General features: G+C 44.1%; 1 protein-coding gene across 7 annotated transcripts in view; it reads right to left on the bottom strand.

Annotated features, from left to right (window-relative positions):
• Positions 1-25,193, bottom strand: part of ndst2a (N-deacetylase/N-sulfotransferase (heparan glucosaminyl) 2a) — a 494,353-nt gene that overhangs the window by 34,542 nt on the left and 434,618 nt on the right. For all 7 annotated transcript variants that reach the window (XM_078531006.1, XM_078531010.1, XM_078531008.1 and 4 more), the window contains 3 exons: positions 15,626-15,780; positions 6,896-7,081; positions 4,121-4,249 (listed from right to left, as the gene is read on the bottom strand). In XM_078531006.1, the coding sequence (XP_078387132.1) occupies positions 4,121-4,249; positions 6,896-7,081; positions 15,626-15,780 (470 nt within the window). The remainder of the gene's footprint in view (positions 1-4,120; positions 4,250-6,895; positions 7,082-15,625; positions 15,781-25,193) is intronic.

Below are 25,193 nucleotides of genomic sequence, written 5' to 3' on the forward strand. Positions count from 1 at the left end.
CAAAACTCAAGTTGTTTTAACACTACAAAAACTTACCCGAAACTAGAAACCGCCCCCACCCCCCAATTAGAAAGAACTTATGTTGAGGCAACCATCTATTGCTTCTAATACATGGACTTAGGCCAACAGTCACACATTCCGCCAGCCAGATATATCACCATTATATTTTTTCTGCTTGACTGGAATCTTGATTGTGACACATTGAGAGCTGAGGGCAATAAATTCACTGCAGAAGCTTTTATTGTAGAGAGCTGCGGGTATCCAAGAGTCATTACATGGCCCAAGTATAATCAAGGGATTTATAAGAAAGCTTGGAAGTTGAAATATAAGTAAATGCTGGAAATGCATTCCGCCACAAACACTTTTCCTTCAGATGAATGGCCGACCTGCCATCTGGTCCCAATATTCCCTTGTATTTCTTGCAGTGCATAATCATGGGGTTTGGGCAACATCAAAGCATGAGGTCCAATCCATTATGTTAACACTCACGGTACAGCCTCCTTTACACTAGGGAGATCAAAAGCAGATCGGGTGGTCGTTTTGCTGAACAATTCTGTTCAGATTGTAAGCATGACCCTGAGCTACTAGCCATTTGCTGCTTTAATTCTGAATCCCACTCTGACCTCTCTGTCCTCGGCTTATTCCTACGGTGTTCCAGTGAAGCTCGAGGAATAGAACGTCATCTTTCCATTAGGTACTGCACAACCTTCCAGTTTCAACATTGAGTTCAACAATTTCAGATCATAACTACAGCTCCCAATATTTTGGACAGAATGTGTTGGAAATGATTCTGCTGTTGCCATTTACACCTCCTCCAGATCCATCTTTTCTTTATTTGCCCCATTACGTTTTCCTTGCCCGTCATCATTAAGGTCACTTAATCTCACCTTTCCCCCAACACAGATCTTCCCCCTCTTTCCTTGCCTCTGTCCTTCCTTAAAATCTGTTACATCTCAAATATTTTCTAGTTTGAGTGAAACATCGCCAACCAGAAACGTTAATTCTACTCTCTTGCCTTTCGGCCTGTAGCCTGATTTGCTGAATATTTCCAGTGTTTCCTCATTGTATATCTCAGGTTTGACGACAGCTTTGAACTAACTGCCTGGTACCTTAAAAAAATTGGAGTTTGTTGGTCGATCTCCCAATGCACTGAAACCAGGGAACGGAGCCCGAATATGGTCTCTGGGTGAACTGGGGTTAGAGGTCAAAGGATGATTACAGCAGGGCAAGACGACTTCAGATTTTCAATAGGCTAAATTGAGCTGCTTGGAGCTTTGTGAGTTTCTTTACAGTAGAGGTTGTGGAGCTTGGCATTGCTAAACTGACAGGCTATAATGTTACTACTGGTGGGAAGGTATCATTACAGTGTGACAGGTTTACATAGGTAATTTCCATTATAAGCCTGGGCACAGGAATTCATAATGCTGACAAACTGTGACAAAAGCATCGACACAGAAATAAAGGTTTCACAGATTGGACGATTTTTTGATACTTACACAAAGACCCAAATTAATAGTGGTTGTACAGTACTAGTTTTAACCAGCTTTTGTTCCCAGTTTCAATGCAGATACCAATTGCTAGGGCACTCCCCATTCATTGATATCACAAGTGTGATGCCGCTAAATTGTATTTTTATGCAAAAGTTTGCACGTGTAGTGCCAGAATATTCCGTGCTTTATAAATTACTCGCAGAACTCCTGTAGAGTTGCTCGGGCAAGTTGGGTGACAAATTGTCTTGTGATAGCACAAGGATTATCTCAATGTAAATGTCTTGTATATTATTCAGCTGCTAAGTTGCTCCTACGTTGAACATGCCCTGCTCCTTGAAGCCACCAAAGTCTGATTGCTGTAAACATTCTGAGAACAATTACAGATGAAAGAAGTTTGCACACTGCTTGTAAATTTCTGGCTCCAAGTTACTCAGTAAATAATTCATCCCTAATTAACCCTAGATTGCATAAAATTAATGTTATTCTTTTTGTATATTTTTTTAATACTTTTACACTTTGGGATGAGAGGCACTCTCCAATTTTTTTACATATTCCTGTGGATTTTCCAAGGCATTGCTTTCAACAACACTTTCTTTATTCTTTCATGGGATGTGGGTGTCGCTGGCAAGGCCAGCATTTGGTTCCCATCCCTAATAAGAACAGAAGAAATAGGAACAGGAGTAGACCATTCAGCCCCTCGAGCCTGCTCTGCCATTCAATAAGATCATGGCTGATCTGCTTGTGTTTCGAATTCCACATTCCCATCTACCCCCGATAACCTTTGATTCCCTTGCCTAACAAGAATCTATCTACCTCTGCCTTGAAAATATTCAGTGACCCCGCCTCCACCACCTTCTGAGGCAGAGAGTTCCAAAGTCGCACAACCCTCTGAAAGAAATTTCTTCTCATCTCCACTGCCCTTGAACTGAGTGGGTTGCTCGGCCATTTCAGAGGGCAGTTAAGGGTCAACCACATTTCTGTGGGTCTGGAGTCACCTGGAGGCCAGACCAGGCAAAGACGGCAGATTCCCTTCCCTAAAGAACATTAGGGAACCAGATGGGTTTTTACAACAATTGATGATAGTTGTCATGGCCACCATTACTGAGACTAGCTTTATATTCTAGATTTATTAATAGATTTTAATTTCCACTCGCTGCCACAGTAGGATTCGATGCCCTGTTTTATAAGGGCCCAGAAGTGTTTTGCCAAATAACGCACAATGCATCCTCCTCCTCGGTTGATGCTATTTCCATTTAGGATCACAATGGATAAATGATAAGTGAACAGAGTGCTAACTCAATCAGTTTAATTGTTGTTTGATCAGGGGACATTGCAGTTGACGTTTTGTCTGTGGATCAGAAGCATTCAGCGTTTTCACATAATTCTGCATTTACAACAAAATGTCATGCCTACTCCCTGCTGCTGAGATACAGAAATTGCTTCATGTTATGTATGTTTTATTACCCGCACCCCCTAACTCACTCAACAGATCGAGTTGTGTTGGATTGATTCCTGAGCTGGAAGGCTGCCCTCTGGGGAAAGACCGAGTCGAATGGGCCTCTGGAGGGGATCTTCTCACTGAAACCCAGAAAGTTGTTTGAGGGCTTGACAGGATAGAGAGAGAGGCTGTTGGCTCCCTAGCTGAAGAGCTTAGAACTAGGGGTCACAGTCTCAGACTAAGGGGCCAGCCACTTAGGTCTGAGATGGGGGGAAATTTCTTCACTCAGAGGGCTGCGAACCTTTGGAATTCTGGACCTCAGCTGGGTGCCAAAGGTCAGTCTTCGAGCATATTCAAAGCTGAGACTGAGAGATTATTGGCCACTAAGGGGATCAGGTGGGAAAATGAAAAATCAGCCATAATCTTGTCATTGGAGTCAGAGGGCTGTGAAGTTCTACTCCAGAGACTGGAACGCACAATTCAGGCTGATACTCCCAATGCAATTCAGAGGCTGGACTGCACAGTCAGCCATAGTGTGTATCGGATCGGACCGGCCCAGATCGGAAACCAAGGCTCCGTTTGCCCTTTTTGGGTAAACGCAAAAGATTCCATGGCACTATTTCAAAGAACTAGAGAGTTCTCCCTGCTGCCCCGGCCAATATCTAGCCCTCAACCAACATCATTAAAAGAAGCAGACTATCTGATCATGAACTCTCTGCTGTTTGTGGGAGCTTGCTGTGTGTAAATTGGCTGCCACAATTTCTATATTAAAACAGTGACAATAGTTGAAAAGTACTTCATTGGCTGTAAAGCGCTTTGAGGCTGAGAAAGGTGCTATAGAGGCGCAAATCTTTCTTTGCTAAGTTAGGTGTTACAATGCGTTGAGTGCTATCAGACGATAGCCATAAGCTTTGGTGCCTAGTCAGAGCAGGGGCTTTAGATTCTGTGCATGACAGACTGGCTGAATTTCTGTCAGGAATGTCCCATTAACAGGGTTTTCAGCCAAGCTCCACCCATACCTGTGATCGACAGGTTTAATCCATGAAGAAAGGTGTGTTCTTTGATTTCTGCCCCAGTGCAAAGCCAAAGGTGTTAAAGTGAGCAGAGGCCCTTATTAGTCCCTCTAGCAGCATCTCACTGCTGTGAGAGTGGAAATATTCCCAGCGTTAAACCTGTTTTCAATCTCACTTACCGGATTCAGGAGCACTGTAAGAAAGAGCTCGCCACCCCGAATACTTTTGTCCAACTCCTTGGATCCTCCTGGATACTCGTTGTAAAAGATGGTATGTGTGAACAGCCCACAGGTTTGGCGAGGCAAAACCTGGACAACGTGGAGAGAAGGAGAGAGAAAAAGAAGGTTCACCAAGCTTTTGTCAACATAATCAATTTAAGCTCGATTCTGTAGACAGGAATTTGTTGTGGCACATAGTTCTGTCTTGTGCAGTAGACAAAACTCGTAACACAACTTCCGTAATGAAATCCAGTGAGTTGACACAGTTCTGAGTGCTCGGATGTGATGAGGAATTCCAGATTGCTGGAATACAAGTTACCTGATACTTAACTAGTTTCAGCTTCACTCTACAGGAACACTGTGTAAGATAACAAACCTGCCCACCCACTATCTTAAAAGCTTATGGAAGACAATTTTGAAATCTAAAAGTGAAACGTTCCTGAAACTCTTGACAGCATTACCCATAACCCCGAATAAAAGGTTGAGATTAAAAGCCCTTGGCAGATATTTTAGTTATTCTCCTGTGCACTGTAGATTCTACAGAAAGTGGTGCCCATTCTGCAAGGTACAGCTGCTATTTATTCTACGCCAAATAATTGTAGAATCACAGAATGATACAGCACAGGAAAGGGCCAATTAGCCCATTGCACAGAAAGGGCCATTGTGCCTGCGCTGGCTCTTTGGTCAAGCGATCCAATTAACCCCACTCCCCTGCTCTTTCCACACAGCCCTGTAATTTTTTTTGCCTTCAAGTATTTATCCAATTTTGAAAGTTTTGAAAGTTACTGTTGGATCTGCTTCTGCCGCCCTTTCAGGCAGTGCAATCCCGATTACAACACCAAACTGCGCAGAGAAAAATGTTTCCTCGTGTCACCTCTGCTTGCTTCGCAAACCATCTTGAACAGAACTGTTTATGAAGTTACTGTACATATCTGCAGATTACATAACCTAATCACTGAAGATGCTATTGTTCTTGCTGCACAATTTCAACTGTTTACACACAATTTTAATTATGAATTAATAAACCCGATGTATCCATTGCTGCCACTGCTTATTAGTGAATTTTCTTTCAAGCAAATGGCAATCTCTAGTGCCAATTAATATGCTTAGTTATCAACATTGTAGACCAGAACTACAAGTTGCTCAGTAGTTGGATGCACTGTTTCTTTAACAAGCTGCACTGTGGGATGACAGAAGTAGGTAGAGGGCGGTGATCACTCAATCGCTGCTGGCAGCTCTACTTGGAAATGCACTTTCCCCTGAGTGTGGAGAAGTGGGGAAGGAGTGAGGGTGGGGGGAGTGGAAAAGGGGCTAGGAGAGTGAGGGAGAAGGCGAGGAAATGGCAGAATTGAGGTTGAGGGAGGGTGGAAGGATGGAGAGCGAGCTGAGGGCGAAGATCACAAATGAGGAATAGGCACTTGGCTGAGGAACAAAGGGCAACTGGCTCTTGATAACCTGTTTCCGATTTCCACTACCCTTTGTGTGAAGAAGTGCTTCCCGAAATCACCCCTGAATGGCCTAGTTTGAATTTTAAGGTTATGTCCCCTTGTTCTAGACTCCCTCCCCCATTAGAGGAAATAGTCTCTCAATAACTATCCTATCAACTCCTTAAATCAACTTCAACATCTCAATTTCATCGCTCCGCAACCTTCTATGCTCAAGTGAACACAAGTCTAGTCTATGCAACCTGCCCTTATAAATTAACCCATTCGCTATCATTCTGCTGAATCTGTACTGCACCCTCTCCAATGTCCCAATGTGTTGGCAACTTACTGGGACAAGAGAATGGCTGGGAAATCCACGGGTTATTGACAGCCAGTTGCCCTCTACTTCTCATTCAAGTGCCTATTCCTCACTTGTGATCTGAATACTGTGACCATGGCGGGGTGCGTGTGGGGATACATAGGAGAACCTGGTCCTGCTCCCACCCAACATGTGACCTGTCCATCAGTAAATACTCAATAGCAACCTTGCTGGATATTCCTCTATTTGTAGCACAGCAGAAAACAAAAGGACACTTCATTGTGCTCCAAACGCTGAGATGAGCAACTCAGCACACAACAGTGTTTGAACCTGGGACCTCCAGCCCTCAGCTGTGTCTCAGCGGCTAGTGCTCCTGCCTCTCAGTCAGAAGATTGTGGGTTCAAGTCCTATTCCAGAGATTCAATCTGACACTTCAGCCTGAATTCAAATGCAGTACTGAGAGGGTGCTGCACTGTCAGAGGTGCCGTTTTCAGGTTGTGGCGTTACACTGAGGCCCTGTCTGCCCTCTTAGGTGGGCATGATGCCCTGGTCAATATTTGCCCATGAACCAAAGTAAATAAAGCAGATTATCTGGTCATTATCACATTGCTGTTTGTGGAGTTTGCTGAATACAAATTCACGGTCACGTTTCTCACAACAGTGACAACACTTCAAAAAGCACTTCATTGGCTGTAAAGTGCTTTGGGTTATTGAGAGGTTGCTTATATAATCACAGGCCTTGTTTTTACTCGATTTCTGGTATGTATATTATTGAGCAATTCCAATTTGAACCACTGGGGGAAACTATAACACAGGAAACTCACTTGTAATTTCAGAGAGAGAGAGACAGAGAGAGAGAGAGATTTACAAGGCTGTCATCTGTGGCCTGGTGATCTAGATTGACTAGCGCTAGACAAACCGCTCAGACATACGAGCTTTTGAAAGTCAACAATCACGGAAAGGTCTCACCTCGCCACGAGATTAGCCACTCACCATGATACCGTTGTGAATGAATCCTCTACGGTATCGCGCTGGTTTTAAATGGGGATACTCCTCGGTGCTCGTGACCCTGATCCCCCAGATGGATTTCCATGCTTCGTACAGCTGCCTGTGAACTGGGTACACCCCTGAATGATGCGGTGCCACAGCATAACCCATATCGATTGGGATTCCGTGGTCCTGGAAGGGTTTGGAACTTTGGTGAGAAATGGTTTTTTCAAAAAAAAAACCAAACAATTAAGTGCACACAGCCCTTTAACCATAATCCATTGGAACCCTGCCTGATTTCAATACAACACAAATCAGGCGAGTTCTATAACAGTGAATGTTAAATGGAGATTTAATGGAGCCGGCCTAAATTATGAGAAGTTTTGACAGAGTAGATAGGGCAAAAGTGTTTCCACTAGCTGCACGCGTGATAACCAGCGGACGCCAGGTATAAAATAATTAGTAAAAGAACAGAGGGGAGTTAAGGAGATTTTTAGAAAATACTGCGATTTATGATGGTGATCTGGAGTTCACTGCCTGATAGGGTGATGGAAGCAGGTTCAACTGTAACTTTCAAAAGAGAATTGGATAACTACTTAAAGCTAAAACCTGCAGGGCCATGGGGAAGAGGCAGGGCAGTGGGGTCCAATCGGATGGCTCTTTCAGAGGGCTAGAACAGGGATGATGGGCTGAATGGCCTCCTTTAGTGCTGTATATGATTCTTTGAACTGGATTACCACCCAGGCAATGAAGACAAAAACCTACCGAGATTTCTCCACTTCAGTCACAATCTGTTTTTAAGGTTGTGTTCACAGTGTTGTGTTACTTCTCAAAGCGCTTCTGATATTATTGGTCATGTTGATGGGAGGCAATGGTTATGCAGGCAAATGTGTGGCTAGTTAATCCATTCTTAGTGGTGTTGGTTGAGGGAGAAGTATGAGCCAGAAGACCCCAGTATCCAAATACCACCAACGGATCCTCGATATTCACCCAAACAAGGCTTTGGTTTACTAGTCCATCTTAATGAATCTTGCTAAAGTGCAGTGCTGTACTGCAATGCCAGTCTAAATCAGGTGCTCACTCTCGGGAGTGGGGCTTGAACCTGCAAACTTCTGTCTCTGCAGCGAGATTCTTTCATCAGAGCCGGACCGTGACATTAGAATTTAGTTCTAAAAGTGAATTAAAAGCTGAGCTGAATGGCTGGCATGTTGTGACAAACACAGAAGAATGAGTTATCGTTGCCAAGTTTCTTAAGAGCTGCAAAGCAATCCATCATTAACAGAATCTTTTGTGCTACTTCATAACATCACAATTCTTTTTACATGGCCTTTTAAGCAAGTCAGCCCACAATACCCTACTCTGCATACATGTTGGCTTTCATTTGGTCCACCACAGGTGCTGCAACATTCCCTCCCTCCCTCCCTCCCACCATACTGGCCCCTCCCAGATAGTTTTCCTCCATACCTCAGACAACCTTCCAACACTTGTGGTGCTCACCGTCCAGTCAAAGATTGAGCACTGGAGTCAGTGGACACTGGGATCGAGAGTCTCCCTGTTGTGCACCTAGCTGGCCCACCCACAGTGGTTACATTTACAGCATCGTCGCTGATCAGCTACACTGGTCTGGACCCTCCCCTCCAGCTTTCCCCATTTGCTTCACATCCATTGAATGTACAAGGCCCCCAGGCACGTTTTCAGTTTATATTCAGCCATTTGTCAAGTCCTTTCAACGATCCCCCGGAGTACCCGGTCACAGAACAGCTGTGATGAGATGATGACAAGGAATCGTTGCTACTGGATTCCTTGTATAGGCTGCTCTGCAATCTTTAAATACAAATCCAAACTCATCTGAACCTTGTCGATCAACAGTTTACCCATTGCAATCAACTGTTCAAAGCCATTGAGCACATTAGAAGCAGGGAAGATTTTTGCCATGCTATTGATGGTATGGTATTGATGCCATGCTATTGATGGTATGGTACTGATGCCATGCTATTGATGGTATGGTGTTGATGCCATGCTATTGATGGTATGGTGTTGATGCCATGCTATTGATGGTATGGTATTGATGGTATGGTATTGATGCCATGCTATTGATGGTATGGTATTGATGGTATGGTATTGATGCCATGCTATTGATGGTATGGTATTGATGGTATGGTATTGATGCCATGCTATTGATGGTATGGTATTGATGCCATGCTATTGATGCCATGCTATTGATGGTATGGTATTGATGCCATGCTATTGATGGTATGGTATTGATGCCATGCTATTGATGCCATGCTATTGATGGTATGGTATTGATGCCATGCTATTGATGGTATGGTATTGATGCCATGCTATTGATGCCATGCTATTGATGGTATGGTATTGATGCCATGCTATTGATGGTATGGTATTGATGCCATGCTATTGATGGTATGGTATTGATGCCATGCTATTGATTTTATGGTATTGATGCCATGCTATTGATGGTATGGTATTGATGCCATGCTATTGATGGTATGGTATTGATGCCATGCTATTGATTTTATGGTATTGATGCCATGCTATTGATGGTATGGTATTGATGCCATGCTATTGATGGTATGGTATTGATGCCATGCTATTGATGGTATGGTATTGATGCCATGCTATTGATGGTATGGTATTGATGCCATGCTATTGATTTTATGGTATTGATGCCATGCTATTGATGATATGGTATTGATGCCATGCTATTGATGGTATGGTGTTGATGCCATGCTATTGATGGTATGGTGTTGATGCCATGCTATTGATGGTATGGTATTGATGCCATGCTATTATTGATACCAATTAATGTACACAGGGGATCAAGAATGTGTTTACATTTTCAATACGAACAGCAAACAGAAATCTTCAACCTCTGGTGCAATGAAAGCTCCCGCTGTAAAAAGTTCTTTGTCGGTCCATGATGTACTGTATTCATTCAACTGAGTACAGCCGTTGGAAATGGCACAGGATTATTGATAAACTGTTCTGTATGATTATATTTACCTCACAGACGGAGCTTACGCATTTTCCCTCCAAGTCAGTCACTCATCAAAAACAACAGGACCAAACTAACAGCGACTACATTTTAAAGAAGCACTTCGCTGGCTGCAAAGCACCTTGGGGTATGCTGAGGTCACATAAGACACTATATAAATTCAGTTCTCTCTTTTAAACCTGGCACCTAAAAGCGTGAAGAAATGAGAGGGCGTAAATGCAGAAAGCAGAAATGGATGGTTCTACAACACTGGAACTTCAGTTTGTACAACTGACTGTGTTACAGGCGACAGCACTGAAGTTTATGTTCAATAAACAGTCAAATCTAGTCACATTACAGAGCTGTAGGGATCAGAAAAAAAACAGCTCTCTCTGCTCAGCTGGAGTTGGGAAGGGCGAGAGGGGATCAGCTTCTCAAGGCTCCAGCTGTTGCACTGGCTGATAATGGGGCTTCTGGACTGGAGGGACCACTGGGAAATGGTCCATTATAAGTGCATGATCTCTGATAACAGACATGGCAACTGGAGCCCGGCCTAACGTGCACTGGCGTTTGTGTGGCCCAGAGAGGGGAGACCAAAGCCATTTCACCACTCAAGGTTTCTGACACAGTGCTACATTTTCATTTCACTCTGCCAGATAAATTCTGATGAATTCCCATTACTCTGGCCTACTTGAACGATTGAACGCAATCACCAGTCGTCGTAATGTAGCTCACGGTGATTTCAACTCAAAAGAGATTGCATAATACATGAGGAGCTGGCAGCAGAATGGATTTTCAGCCATGATTGAGGGCAAAGGAGGCTACAATTTGAAAGGTCTGTCAAGTGCATCTAGCATCAGATGGGAAGTCTCACCCGCTTTTCTGCCCTGACTCATCCTGAAAGCATCAGCCCTGCCTGTTAGGGGCGTTAGGGAGAAATGATTCGGTGTCATGTTGGTATCCACATAACAGGACTAAAGTCACTAGTCGAGTTGCCACTTTCAGGGTTAGGAGTACAAGCCTTACAATGTTGGGCCATATCTCTGGAAGTCAATGATATTTTATTTCTAATGCCGAGGTGTCTACAAATATTGGAGTTGTGGGAATAGTATAGAGAGAAGTCCTTGTGGTGCAATGGGTAATGTCCCTGCCTCCAAGCCAGGAGGTCAAGCCCCATGTTCCAGGAGGTTTGATCACATGGCCTCCCTCCTCCAGCCCCACAATTCTGCTACTGGTCTATTAAAATGTCAATCCTCACTCTTTGTTACCTGATTGGAATATTCTTGACTGGTTGCCAGTCCTTCCTCTCAACTCCAACGTCCATATAATTAATAATCAAAAGTGTTTAAGGAAGGTAGGCTGTTTTTCTTAATGCTTATGGTTTTTCTCCCTGGTTGTTCCTCCTCCTACTATTCCTTATGCTCTGGTTCTGCAGTCCAGGATAATCCTGGACAGTTGGCAACCACGGTGCCAAAAAGTAGCTGCCAGTCAGAATTATTCTGGGAAGATCCCAGAGTACGTCTCCAATCCAATGTCTGGAGTGGCTCATCCCATCTTTTGGGATCTCCCAAAAGGAAGCTTCTTCAATTGCACTATCAAAACCCACAACCTCTATCACCTAGAAGGACAAGGGCAGCAAATGCATGGGAACACCACCACCTGGAAGTTCCCCTCCAAGCCACACACAGCCCTGACTTGAAAATATATTTCCATTCCTTCACTGTCGCTGGGTCAAAATCCTGGAATTCCCTCCCTAACAGCACTGTGGGTGTACCTACACCACATGGACTGCTGTGGTTCAAGGAGGCAGCTCACCACCACCTTCTCGAGGGAAATTCGGGATGGGCAATAAGTGCTGGCCCAGCCAGCGACATCCACATCCTGTTAATGAATTTTTCAAAATCCAGGATTTGGCTTTGGCACACCCAAGCTTGATTGCCTGGAATAGTAAACATTTTAAACTTAAAGGAAAATCTTTTGCTTTGGAGCCAACAGAATGGGGTTGGCATTAGTGAAAGAGGAAGTTGTCTTCACTTACACAAGGTTTTGTTGGACATTTCCCACATTCCTTCACAGCAAAGCTATTGTGCGCTTGTGTGTGCGTTACAGCAATGGAGAAGCCAGATTAAAGTCATAAAACATTTTGATTAGCTCAAGAAGGAAATCCCATTCTAATCTGTGGTCACAAAGCTGATCCACCAAAGCTCTAGAACAAGCGACCTACATACCAGCCTGAGCTGAGGGCAGACATAACAGCATTGGACTTTTCTTCTGGACCTGCACATCAAAGACAGAATTCAAAATCACAAACTAATCTATGAAACGGTCTTATTTGCTATTATTTTCTGATCACTTTCCTCTCCTCCCTTGCTTGGCTATGGTGCAGTCCCACACAGAATCATACAGTGCAGAGGGAGGCCACTCAGCCCCTCATGCCTTATTCTAGTTCTTTGAAAGAGCTATCTGACTAGCTCCACTCCCTCTGCTCTTTCTCCATTGCCCTGCAAGGTGTTTTTTTCCCCCTTTTCAAGTACTTACGCCTTTCCCCTTTGAGAGTTACTCCTGCATCGGTTTTCACCATCCTTCCGGACAGTGCATTTCAGCTCCCTGCAACCTGCTACATCAAAAATAAAACTCCTCATCCCACCACTGTTCTTTCGCCATACATTGTCCATATGGCCTGCATTCACAGGGGTGAACACAGGAAACTCTGAGCCTATGCTCACCTGCAGTCCACACCTGTGGACTTTCAAGCTGGGTGGTTGGGGGTGGAGAAGTGGTTTTGAGGGGGTGGGTTGCTAATTGGATGGGCCGATAAACTGAAGAGGTTTTGCCAAGGTGATAACCAGCTCGTTGAGATCAGCTAACTTGACAGAGATAAGGGACTAAAGAGGCAGCATTCATAATTTCTTTGGGCTTCCTATATACATGGCTAACCCTACTGAATCCTCTGTGGAAGTCATTAAAGTATCTTGAAACATGAATATTCTGCCATAAAAAATTTTGAAAACCCCAAGATATTAGTTCCATAAAGCCTTGGAATGCAGGCCACGTTGTAAAATAATTTGCAGGCAATTAATTAGACTTGTTAAAAAAAATCCTACTTTCTATGCACCCATAAAATAAATCATCTGTTTCTGATTCCAGTTAGTATACTTTCTGCTGTTCGTAGGTTTGTGTTTTTGGAAGGGCTGTGTGAGTAATTCATGCCTGTTAATTAACCTGTTCCGCAGCCCGTGTCCCAACTGAATGCTTTCCACAAAACGCAAAGGATCAGATTGGCGATCACTTAGCATTTTTAAAAAATAATTCAGCGCTGTTATTTTGAAGATGTGCTAACAAAGAAGCAAAATTCTACCCAGAAAATCACCGCATTCAAAACACCTTTCAGCCATCTGCTTCCTGGTGTTGCTCTTTTTAATTACTGACGCCTACTGCCATTTCTGTCAGGAAACGTCAACAATTGCCACGAGTGGCAAAGTGTTAATCGAATACAAGAATACTGAAGAGGGGGGGGAAGATTGTGGTGTAGTGGTAATGTCACTGGACTAGCAACCCAGAGGCCCAAGCTAATGCTCTGGGGGCACAGGTTCAAATCCCACCACAGCATCTGGTGAAATTTAAAATTCAATGAGTAAGCCTGGAATACAAAGCTAAAGGCAATGGCAAGACTGAGAAGTTATCATTGATTGTCATAAAAACACGTCTTGTTCACTAACATCCTTTGGTGAAAGAAATCTGCCATCCTTACCCAGTCTGGCCTACGTGTGACTCCTGATCCACAGTAGTGTGGCTGACTCTTAACTGCCCTTCAGTCACTCACTTCAAGGGCAATTAATAATGGAAGAAATGCTGCCCACATCCCATGAAAGAAAACATTAAAAAGACATTTCAGAATTATTTTCTTTCTCAATTAAGCCAAGGTGAGCCACAGGCAAATTATAGGAACCACAAATTATGAAGATTAATGAGGGCCCTTCACTTAGAAAAAATGTCTTCAGCTATTCATGCAGCAATTTTAATCTGCAGTTTAAATAGGCTCTTATTTCAAACCCCTGACATTCTATAAAATTCTCCAGTTTTTGTTTCTCTTTTTGGGGTTAAAAGACTTAAACTTTGAGGACAGGTTGTGTAGACTAGGCTTGTATCTCCTTGAATATACAAGATTAAGGGTTGCTGTAACTGAGGCGTTTGAAGGATTCGAGAGGGTAGATAGAGAGAAGCTATTTCCTCATATGGGGGAGGGCAGAACAATGGACATCACCTTAAATTAGAACCAGGTTGCTCAGGGGTGACATCTTCACACAAAGGAGAGTGGGAATCTGGGAAGTTCTCCCTCAGAATGTTGCTGAGGCTGGGGGCCAATTAGAAATTTCAAAATTGAGATTGATAGATTTGTTAGGCAAGGGTTTTATTTTAATCGTTCGTGGCATTGAGTTGCTGGCTGCGCCAGTATTTATTGCCCATCAGGAATTGCCCTCGAGAAGGTGGTGGTGAGCCACCTTCTTGAACTGCAGCAGTCCATGTGGTGTAGGCACGCCCACAGTGCTGTTAGGGAGGGAGTTTTAGCATTCTGACCCAGCGACTAGTAATGGAGCCTAAGGTGGGTAAATGGAGTTAAAACATAGACCAGCCACGATTTAACTGAATGGCAGAGCACGTCTGAGGGGCTGAATGACATCATGCTCCTATTGACGCTATGTTTTCCAAATTAATTCTGCACGGATTGGCTTGAGGACTGCAGTATCTTACCAATTTAAGCATCTGGCACTCAGCACTGTTCGCTTCAGGCTTCATCTGATTCAGGTGCAGAGTAAAGCTCCCATTCCTACTAAAGATGGATTCCAGGATAGTACCGATGGAGGAGGCACTGGAGTCTTAAAACATAATCCAGCATCAGCTACTGCTCAATGCACAAGGCAATGCTGTGTGCGAGCGGGGAGGCAGATGATTCTGCTACACACCCCTCTAGATAGGGGTATATCTGGGGGTCAGGGGGTGCGGTGCTATGTTCTGGGTACTCTGGCATTCCCACCCCTGGAAGTCCCAGCAGTACCTACATTTGCTAAGAGCAGGTCCCTCAGTGCTTGTCTTCAACCCTCGAGAGGTTTTCAGAAGAGTTTAATGGAATGGTACTCGGGATGAGAATCTTCAGTTATGTGGAGAAACTAGAGAAGTTGGGCTTGTTATCCTTAGGCCAGAGAAGGTTGAGAGGAAATTTGTTCAAAATCTGGAAGGGTTTGATAGAGTAAATAAGGAGATACTGTTTCCAATTACATAAAGGCCAGGAACCAGAAGACATTCATTTAAGGTGGTTGGCAACAGAACCAGAGGTAACATGAGGAAAATTATTATTTTTTTAAAAACAGTGAGTTATGATGATCTGGAATGTGCTGCCTGAAAGGGAGGTGGAAGCAGATTTAATAGCAACATTTAAAAGGGAACTGGACAAATATTTGAAGGGGTGTGAATTAAGGGGAGATAACAGGGGTGCAGATCTCATTTGATAACTCTACCAAAGATCTGGCACAAGTGTAATAAGCTGAATGGCTTCCTTCTATGCTGTATCATTCTGCAATTTGGTGATTTAAATATTTTTATTGAGCCCATTATACTGAGTTAGGCACTGGGAAGGTTTGGAGAATACAATGATTTGTGGAATGGGCATCGAGAATGAGAAAACTGGTATCACAAAGTCTTCACCACCTTGTCCACAGGAGAAAAAATCCAAACTCACAACTTACCAGAGCAAACTGCTTGTTCAGTTTCATCTGCTCGGCTAAAACTGTCTCATTGTGGAAGAGGTGTGGCTGCATGTGACTCCACATGTGGGGAAACCACCAGAATTCTTTCCTGTGCTTCAGCAGCATGTCATCACCTTCATCCTCCTCGTTGGCCCCTGGAAAGAAACATTCGAGAGAGCAGAGTTCTGACAGACGGACGAAACAAGTCAGCTAAAATAGGCAACTTCCCCAAAGCCCTGACCTGCAATCTGTTAGACTCAACGTTAGAGTAGCACCGGATTGAAGGGGTCCAATCCTAAACTATTCATTGTGTTTAGGTTACTTGATAGACATAGGGGTCTGAACTACGAAGGTTGAGGGGGGTGGGGGTGGGGAGAGGTTGCGGTAGATGAAGAAAATGTTTGTATAAGCACAGGAGAGTTATGATCTGGAATGCAATGGCTAAGGGTGGTGAAAGAGTCAGAAGGAGCACGATGGGATGAATGGCTTCCTTCTGCATGATTCTATGTGTAGTGAAAGCTATGAGCAATTACGCTTGATGGGCAAGTAGCCAATTCTCATGCACCCGTGACCAGAATCAACATTTCTGTTTAAACCACATACTTGTCCCTAAATGACTCACTTGGTGAAAGCAGAATGAATGAACCTCAAGCCCAAATCGGAAAGGCTGTGGACTCAACTCAACAGTCAGGGCTGAGAGAGATGGTGCCAGTTAGTGGATCAGTAGATGCTCTAAAATTATCAGCAGGACTTGATATAATGACAGAAAAAATAAAATTCAGCCCAAGTGAGATACACAAGATTGAGGAGCAAGAGTAGGCCATTCAGCCCTTTGAGCTTGCTCTGCTATTTGATAAAATCATGGCTGATGTGACTGTGGCCTCAACTTCACTCTGCTGTCTGCAACCCCACACCCTCACCCCCACAACCACTGACTCTCTTATCGATCAAACATCCATCTAACTCAGCCTTGAATATATTCAATGACCCAGCCTCCACTGCTCTCCGAGGTAGAGAATTCCACAGACTAATGATCCTTAGAGAAAAAAATTCTCCTCATCTCAATCTTAAATGGGAGACCTTTAATCTTTAAACTGTGTCCCCAAGTTCTAGACTCACCCACAAGAAGAAACAGCCTCTCAGCATCTACCCTTGTCGAGCCCTCTCAGGATCTTATATGTTTCAGTAAGATCACCTCTCATTCTTCTAAACTCCAATGGGCATAGGGTCAATCCCTTCATCCCAGGAATCAGGAGTGAGAGATCCCATGATACTTTGATTGCTCCTGACCACAATCCAGCGATCCCTACTGGAGGAGTGCACGTGAGGCAAAAGGTTGAGGCTAGCATTGAGGTAAATCTGTAATTAAATAGTTCACTATCTAGATGTGAAGGGCCAACTTGCACAAGTTGTCAAGCTGTTACCAGCTGTTACCAGCTGTTACCAGCAGCGCCCTTGAACAAGTCAGTGAAGTGGGTGAGAAAAGGGAGAGAGAGAATATGAATGGAAAAAGTATGAAAACAAAGAACTTGCATTTGTACAGAGACTTTTCAATTCCTCAAGGTCCCAAACTACTTCACAGCCAACAAAATATTTTTGCAGTCAGTGTTTTGTAGTCAAACTTGCAGCCAATTTGCACACAGTAAGATCCAACAAACAGCGATGCGATGAACAAAAAGTAACCCAATGTTGGCCAGGACATCAGGATCTTACATGTTTCAGTAAGATCACCTCTCATTCTTCTAAACTCCAATCTTCCAAAAAAAAACCTCACAACGGCTAAGGGATCTTTTGCATCCGGGCAGACTGGAGAGGCCTTTGTTTGAGGTGTTATCTGAAAAAACGTCACCTCTGACAGTGCAGCACTCCAGCAGCACTAAGCTGAAGTAACAGCTTTGATCACCAGTGGAACATGAACCCATTGCCCCTCTGACTCAGAGGTGAGAGTGATACCCACATCACCAAGCTGACACATTTTATGCAGATTTAATCTTGGGTTAAATTTTGTATTCTGGTAATAATGCTTCAAACATTTCCGGCTACAGGTTGAGCTACTTATTTGTGCCAATCAACCAATCAACCCTGTGCTCGCTGACCCACATTGGGTTCCAGTCAAACAACGTCTTGATTTTAAAACTCACGTCCTCATTTCAAATCCCTCCATGGCCTTGTCCCTCCTCACCTCTGTAACCTCATCCAGCCCCTCAACACTCGGACATATCTACGCTCTGCTAATTCTGGCTTTTTGAGCATCCTCAATTTTAATCACTCCATCATTGTCAGCTGCCTTCAGGCGCATTGGGCCCTAAGCTCAGAAATTCCCTCTTTATTCCTCTCCAAACCTTTTCTCCTCGTTTAAGATTGTCCTTAAAGTCTACCTCTGGCCAAGCTTTGGGCCATCTGTACCAACATACCATGGTACTCGCTGCTCAATGTTGTTTCATATTGCTCCTGTGAAGTACTTGCGATGTTTTATTGCGTTAAGGGCACTATATTTGTACAAGTTGTAATAATTAAGATTGAGTGAGCCACATACTTCATTTAACATGTTCTCGTAACAGAGGATGGTTTGTAAGCAACTGGAGTGAACCCTTTGCTTGTCAGCAACACCAGAGACAATAGAAGGTAACCTGAAGCTGTCTGCGGAGTTGGCAAAGGACACCTGGGAAACAAAACATCTTAAAACCCACAAGATTGCTTTTCCTTTACAAAGACAAATAGTTTTGTTGCTTAGCACTATAAAAATAGTGCTGAATGTAAACAGGAACCTGGGACTTAATTATTTTTCAGATTCAGCTCTGAGTCATATTGTGATCTTGATGTAGGTTTCACTGTAAAGTACACTTATCCAAAGTAGTTTTTTTTTTAAAGTTGCTCCCCTGGTTTTAGTGTCCAGTTAGGATAGTTGTGCAACATTACTAAATGGACCTGAAAATGGGATAATGCCTCTGTTAAGAAAGGCAATAGGAATTTTATTCTAAGGCGTGTTCAGTATAATATCACTCACTGCAATTCCATGGCCTTTATCTGTGAGATTATGGGCTGGGCATTTCAGGAGATGAGTCACATATAGGAATGTGCTAAATCACCAGATTTGCAACCAAGCTCCACCCCAGAGGCTTCAGCACATAATCTAGGCTGACACCCTCGTGCAGTACTGAGGGGGTGCTGCACTGTCGGAGGTGCCGTCTTCCAATGCGACTTTAAATCAAGGTCTGTTTGCTTTTTCAAGTGGAAATGTAAAAGCAAAAACCCCTTGGTGCTGTTTGAAGTGCAGCTGATAATTTTGCTGTCTTCCAGCACCAGCCGACTAACTGGTAATTCAGCTCCTTTACCATTTGCGGGACCTGCTGCACATAACTTGGCTGCTCCATTCCCCCAGAGGAAGGAAATGTTGTAAGGCCCTTTGCAATCTAAGAAGGTGAGAGAATGCTGTATAGAAGTGAGCCCAGTGGGGGGGCTAGAAGGGCAAATCCCCTCTGCCAGAACCGTGTGGCCTGAGCTCCCACAGATATTGAGCCTCGGGCTTTATTGTTGGCAGCTGGTAAGGTACAACGGTATACGTCAAACACAAAGCCCAGTTGCACAGAATCCTGCAGCACAGGAGGCCAATCAGCCCATCGCATCAGCGCCAATTGAAAAGGAGCTATCCAGGCTAATCCCGCTTCCAGCTCTTGATGGTAACCCTGTTGGTTATGGCATGTCAAATACATATCCAAACATTTCCTAAATGCGATAAGGGTTTCTTCCTCTACCATCTTTTCAGTTAGTGAGTTCCAAAACCCCATCAACCTCTGGGCAAAGAATTTTTTCAACTCACCTTTAATCTTTCTACCATTATGTTAATTCTATGCCCCCTGATTACTGAACTCCCTGCCAAGGAAAATAGGTAATTCCTATCCAATCGAACTTTGCACGCCTTAATTAATTCCCCCCTTAGCCCCCGCGTTCCAGAAAACACAAACCCTGCCTGCCCAATCTCTCCTTGTTGCTAAAATTCTCCACTCCTGACAACAACCTCATAAATCTCCCCTGTACCCTCGCGAGTGCGATCACATCCTTCCTGTAATGTGGCCAGTTTGGAATAGGAGCAGGAGTGGGCCATACAGCCCCTGGAGCCTGCTTCACTATTCAATAAGATGACAAGTTGATATTCTACCCCAACTGCACTCTCCCATCTGGTCCCTATAGCTCTTGATTCCCTTGAGATGGAAAAATCTATTGACCGTGCCTGAACCAGAAATAGGTCTTTGACTACTAACTACTCCAATTGCACAACCTCTTACCTTTTCCCTGTTATCTTTTCATATTCTTCCTTTGTATCTTTGGTGCATATATTTAATGTGCCTGGAACTCTCACCTCCTCACTCCAACCCCTACAACATTGCTAAGCCACCCAACTGTGGCATAATGGTCCAGCAATAAAGTAGATCTGAAGGCTACTGCAAAGCCCGAATGAAGTGAAGATTGGAACAGTTTACACTTTGCCTTCTGGCCTGCTTCAATTCAACGTTAGCTGTAACTTCGGGATACAGAAATAATTGAGTATTGCAATAACATTCCTTTCCTCTTTTAAACCGAACAACTTATACAGCCTCACTGAAATTCAAAGAAATCTTTAGCCCTGTACAGTTCCACAGCCGCCAGTTGCCCTCCTGCACTATGCGGCTATTATTCATGCATGCTATTCGACCACTGAGTGCATCACAGCTGAGCCCAGTCACATTCTTAGCTGCTGTATACAGGGCGCAGCTGTGATCCCTGCTGATGACAGTTTGTAAACTCCTCACTGCCTGGCTGCGTTCAGGAAAGAGGTGGTGAGGGAGGGTTAAAACTGGAAGTTTCCTCGATCGAGCAATTCTGTTACTCACTGGACAAACCCACTGAAACATTCATGGTGAGTACCGTTTATTATCTGATCATTAGCATTCAATGTGAGCCTTTTAAGTGGTCTGTGCATGTCTCTGCTTGTGTCAAACTCAGCAGGTCTGGCAGCATCTGCAGAGAGGAACACAGTTAACGTTTCGAGTCCGCATGACTCTTCAACAGAACTAAGGAAAAATAGAAAAGGGTTGAAGTATAAGCTGGTTTAAGGGGGGGAGTTGGGACAAGAAGAGCTGGATAGAGGGCCAATGATAGGTAGAGGTAACCAAAAGATGTCACAGACTCTCCCTCTACACCTCCATCCCTCACCAGGATGGTCTGATGGCTCTCCGCTTCTTCCTCAAACAGAGGCCCGAACAATCCCCATCCACCACTACTCTCCTCCGTCTGGCTGAACTTGTTCTCACACTGAACAATTTCTCCTTTAACTCCTCTCACTTCCTCCAAATAAAAGGTGTGGCTATGGGTACCCGCATGGGCCCCAGCTATGCCTATCTCTTTATGGGGTATGTGGAACATTCCTTGTTCCAGTCCTACTCCGGCCCCCTCCCACAACTCTTTCTCCGGTACATCGATGATTACTTCGGTGCTGCTTCATGCTCTCGTCTGGACCTGGAAAAATTTATTAACTTTGCTTCCAATTTCCACCCCTCCATCATTTTCACATGGTCCATCTCTGACACTCCCCTTCCCTTCCTTGACCTCTCTGTCTCAATTTCTGGTGATAGACTGTCTACCAATATCCATTACAAGCCTACCGACTCCCACATCTACCTCAACTACAAACTGGAGGAACAGCACCTCATCTTCCGATTAGGCACTTTACAGCCTTCCGGACTGAATATTGAGTTCAACAATTTTAGATCATGAACTCTCTCCTCCATCCCCACTCCCTTTCTGATCCCCCTCTTTTCCAAATATTTATATAGATTTTTCTTTTCCCACCTATTTCCATTATTTTTAAATGCATTTCCATCCATTGTTTCATCTCTACCTTTTAGCCTATTTCAATCTCTTCCCCCCACCCCACCCCCACTAGGGCTATCTGTACCTTGCTCGTCCTGCTTTCTACCCTTAATGTCACCTATTATCACATTCCTTAGATAATATCACCACCTTCAACACCTCTTTGTGCTTTTGTCTATGACATCTTTTGGTTATCTCCACCTATCACTGGCCCTCTATCCAGCTCTCCTTGTCCCAACCCCCGCCCCCTTAAACCAGCTTATATTTCACCCCTTTTCTATTTTTCCTTAGTTCTATTGAAGAGTCATACGGACTCGAAACGTTAACTATGTTCCTCTCCGCAGATGCTGCCAGACCTGCTGAGTTTTTCCAGGTATTTTTGTTTTTGTTTTCGATTTCCAGCATCCACAGTTTTTTGCTTTTATCTCTGCTTATGTCTCCTGCTAACTGTTAAATTTGCATAATATGCCTAACATAACAAGGATTCGGAATTATGCAGTAAACTGTGCAAACATCTATCTGCATGTTCTGTGTTGCATTTTGAAATGTCACTCGAGTTTACAGTCTAATTCCTTACAAGAAGAATTATTGTCTAGCTTATAAGGTTTTAAGCAATCCGAAGTTTGCTTTTTGCACTAATAGGCTGGAGTTGGAATTAATACTGATGGCCTGCGAGCTCAAATATGTTGACAGTATATTTCCACCCCCTAACTCAGCTCATCTGCTGCTGAAACCCTCATCCCTGCCTATGTTCCCTTCCAATTTGACTAGTCCAATGCTCACCTGGTCAGTCTCCCATCTTTCACCCTGCACGGACCTGAGCTCATACAAAACCCTGCTGTCTACATCCTAACTCGCACCAGATCCCCCTTCGCCCACCACCCCTGTGCTTGCTGACCTACACTGCCTCCATTTGAACATTCCCCTCCTCGTTCTGCAAGTCTGTCCACAGCCTTGTCCCTTCCCCATCTCTCTAACCTTCTCCAGCCCTTCTTCACACAGAGACTGTGACTAAACCTGGGATGGGAGCAGAAGTCGCATCATTCAGGGTGAAGCTGAATGCCGTGACTATCAAAGGATACGTTACATGGGACAAATAGTCCGCCTCATCTGGACTTATCTCTATGATCGCACTTTACTTCTGTAACCTATTTTCTGAAAACCTCAATGTGTTTGTTCCATAGCTTTCCTCCAAGTGCTTACGGGTAACTGGTAGCTGTGGAGTAATACAACCTCAACTAAACCTGGAGTAACCCAACCTCAACTAAACCCGGAGTAACACAGCCTCAAATAAACCTGGAGTAACACAACCTCAACTAAACCTGGAGTAACACAGCCTCAACTAAACCCGGAGTAACACAGCATCAACTAAACCCGGAGTAACACAGCATCAACTAAACCCGGAGTAACACAGCCTCAACTAAACCCGGAGTAACACAGCCTCAACTAAACCCGGAGTAACACAACCTCAACTAAACCTGGAGTAACACAGCCTCAACTAAACCCGGAGTAACACAGCCTCAAATAAACCCGGAGTAACACAGCCTCAACTAAACCTGGAGTAACACAACCTCAACTAAACCTGGAGTAACACAGCCTCAACTAAACCCGGAGTAACACAGCCTCAACTAAACCTGGAGTAACACAGCCTCAAATAAACCTGGAGTAACGCAGCCTCAACTAAACCTGGAGTAACACAACCTCAACTAAACCTGGAGTAACACAGCATCAAATAAACCTGGAGTAACACAGCATCAACTAAACCTGGAGTAACACAGCCTCAACTAAACCTGGAGTAACACAGCATCAACTAAACCTGGAGTAACACAGCCTCAACTAAACCTGGAGTAACACAGCATCAAATAAACCTGGAGTAACACAGCATCAACTAAACCTGGAGTAACACAGCCTCAACTAAACCCGGAGTAACGCAGCCTCAACTAAACCTGGAGTAACGCAGCATCTACTAAACCCGGAGTAACACAGCCTCAACTAAACCCGGAGTAACACAGCCTCAACTAAACCTGGAGTAACACAGCCTCAACTAAACCTGGAGTAACACAGCCTCAACTAAACCCAGAGTAACACAGCCTCAACTAAACCTGGAGTAACGCAGCCTCAACTAAACCTGGAGTAACACAGCCTCAACTAAACCCGGAGTAACACAGCCCCAACTAAACCTGGAGTAACACAGCCTCTACTAAACCCGGAGTAACACAGCCTCAACTAAACCTGGAGTAACACAGCCTCAACTAAACCCGGAGTAACACAGCCTCAACTAAACCTGGAGTAACACAGCCCGAACTAAACCTGGAGTAACACAACCTCAACTAAACCTGGAGTAACACAGCATCAACTAAACCCGGAGTAACACAGCCTCAACTAAACCTGGAGTAACACAGCCCCAACTAAACCTGGAGTAACACAACCTCAACTAAACCTGGAGTAACACAGCATCAACTAAACCTGGAGTAACGCAGCCTCAACTAAACCTGGAGTAACACAACCTCAACTAAACCTGGAGTAACACAGCATCAACTAAACCTGGAGTAACACAGCCTCTACTAAACCTCCACAGACTAGCTCGTGTTCCATCAAACACACAAAGAAACAGAGTTTAGCCTCGTTCCTCCGAAAGTCTGGTTCTGGATCAGATTACAACTTATTTCATATCGGGAAACTTGCACTAAGCAGATACCCAAAGGATTTCCTTTAAAGTAGTTTGTTTAATCCAGTTCATTAGCTGCACTCAACCCCAAGGTCAGCATTTAGGTGACTCCCATTCATCTCTTTTCAATTGCTCAAATTGTGCCTTTTCCATTTCTCTGGCCTCAGTCTCCTTTTGATCTTGCTGCTCAACAATTTTCTATCATTCCCTTACCTGCATCACATTCCATTTTCTGTCGCTATTTTTTTTTAAAAGCTGTCCGCTTTTTGCCAGTTTACTCCATGCTTCACTCTCTGCCTTTCCCCACCTGACATGTTCCAACAACGTGCATTTATATAGCACCTTTAAAGTGCTGCAGCATCTGGAAGTGCCTCACAACAGCCATTGTTAAAACCAAATTTAACGCGTGGAGACCCACACAGGTGACCCAAAGCTAACTATTGTCTTGTCAAATATTCCTTATACAGATGTGAAAATCATTAATTTCTGACAGTTCTGCCCCCATCTCTTCAAACCTCAGCTGTTGGTTTTGGTTCTGCAGCTATCCACACCACAGGGACTGCAGCAGTTCAAGAAGGCAGCTCACCACCACCTTCTCAAGGGCAATTAGGGATGGGCAATAAATGCTGGCCCAGCCCAGCAATGCCCACATCCCTTGAGCAGATATTTTTAAAAATTTACACCGCCTCTAGACACATCATGTGTTTCTTTACCTGTCCCACCACCTGCACCATCATTCCTTCTGACATTTTTTCATTCCTGTCTTCCCTCCTATTATAGAGCCTCACTATTGTTCTTCCCCACCACTCCCTCCCTCCGTCCGTCCCTCACTCACTCACAGAAAACCTGTTACATCTCCAACTTATCCCAGTTCTGATGAGAGGCCATCAACCTGAAATGTTAACTTTGCTTCCCTCCCCCACAGATATGGCCTGACCTGCTGAGCATTTCCAGTTTTAGTTCAGATTTCCAGCATTCACTGTATTTTCCTTTTGCATTGGATTCTGACAGTCACACAAAGCCAGACTCTGCAAGAGCAAATACATCTTG

Source organism: Cetorhinus maximus, chromosome 27 (genome assembly GCF_964194155.1).
Source record: "Cetorhinus maximus chromosome 27, sCetMax3.hap1.1, whole genome shotgun sequence".
NCBI lineage: Eukaryota > Metazoa > Chordata > Chondrichthyes > Lamniformes > Cetorhinidae > Cetorhinus > Cetorhinus maximus.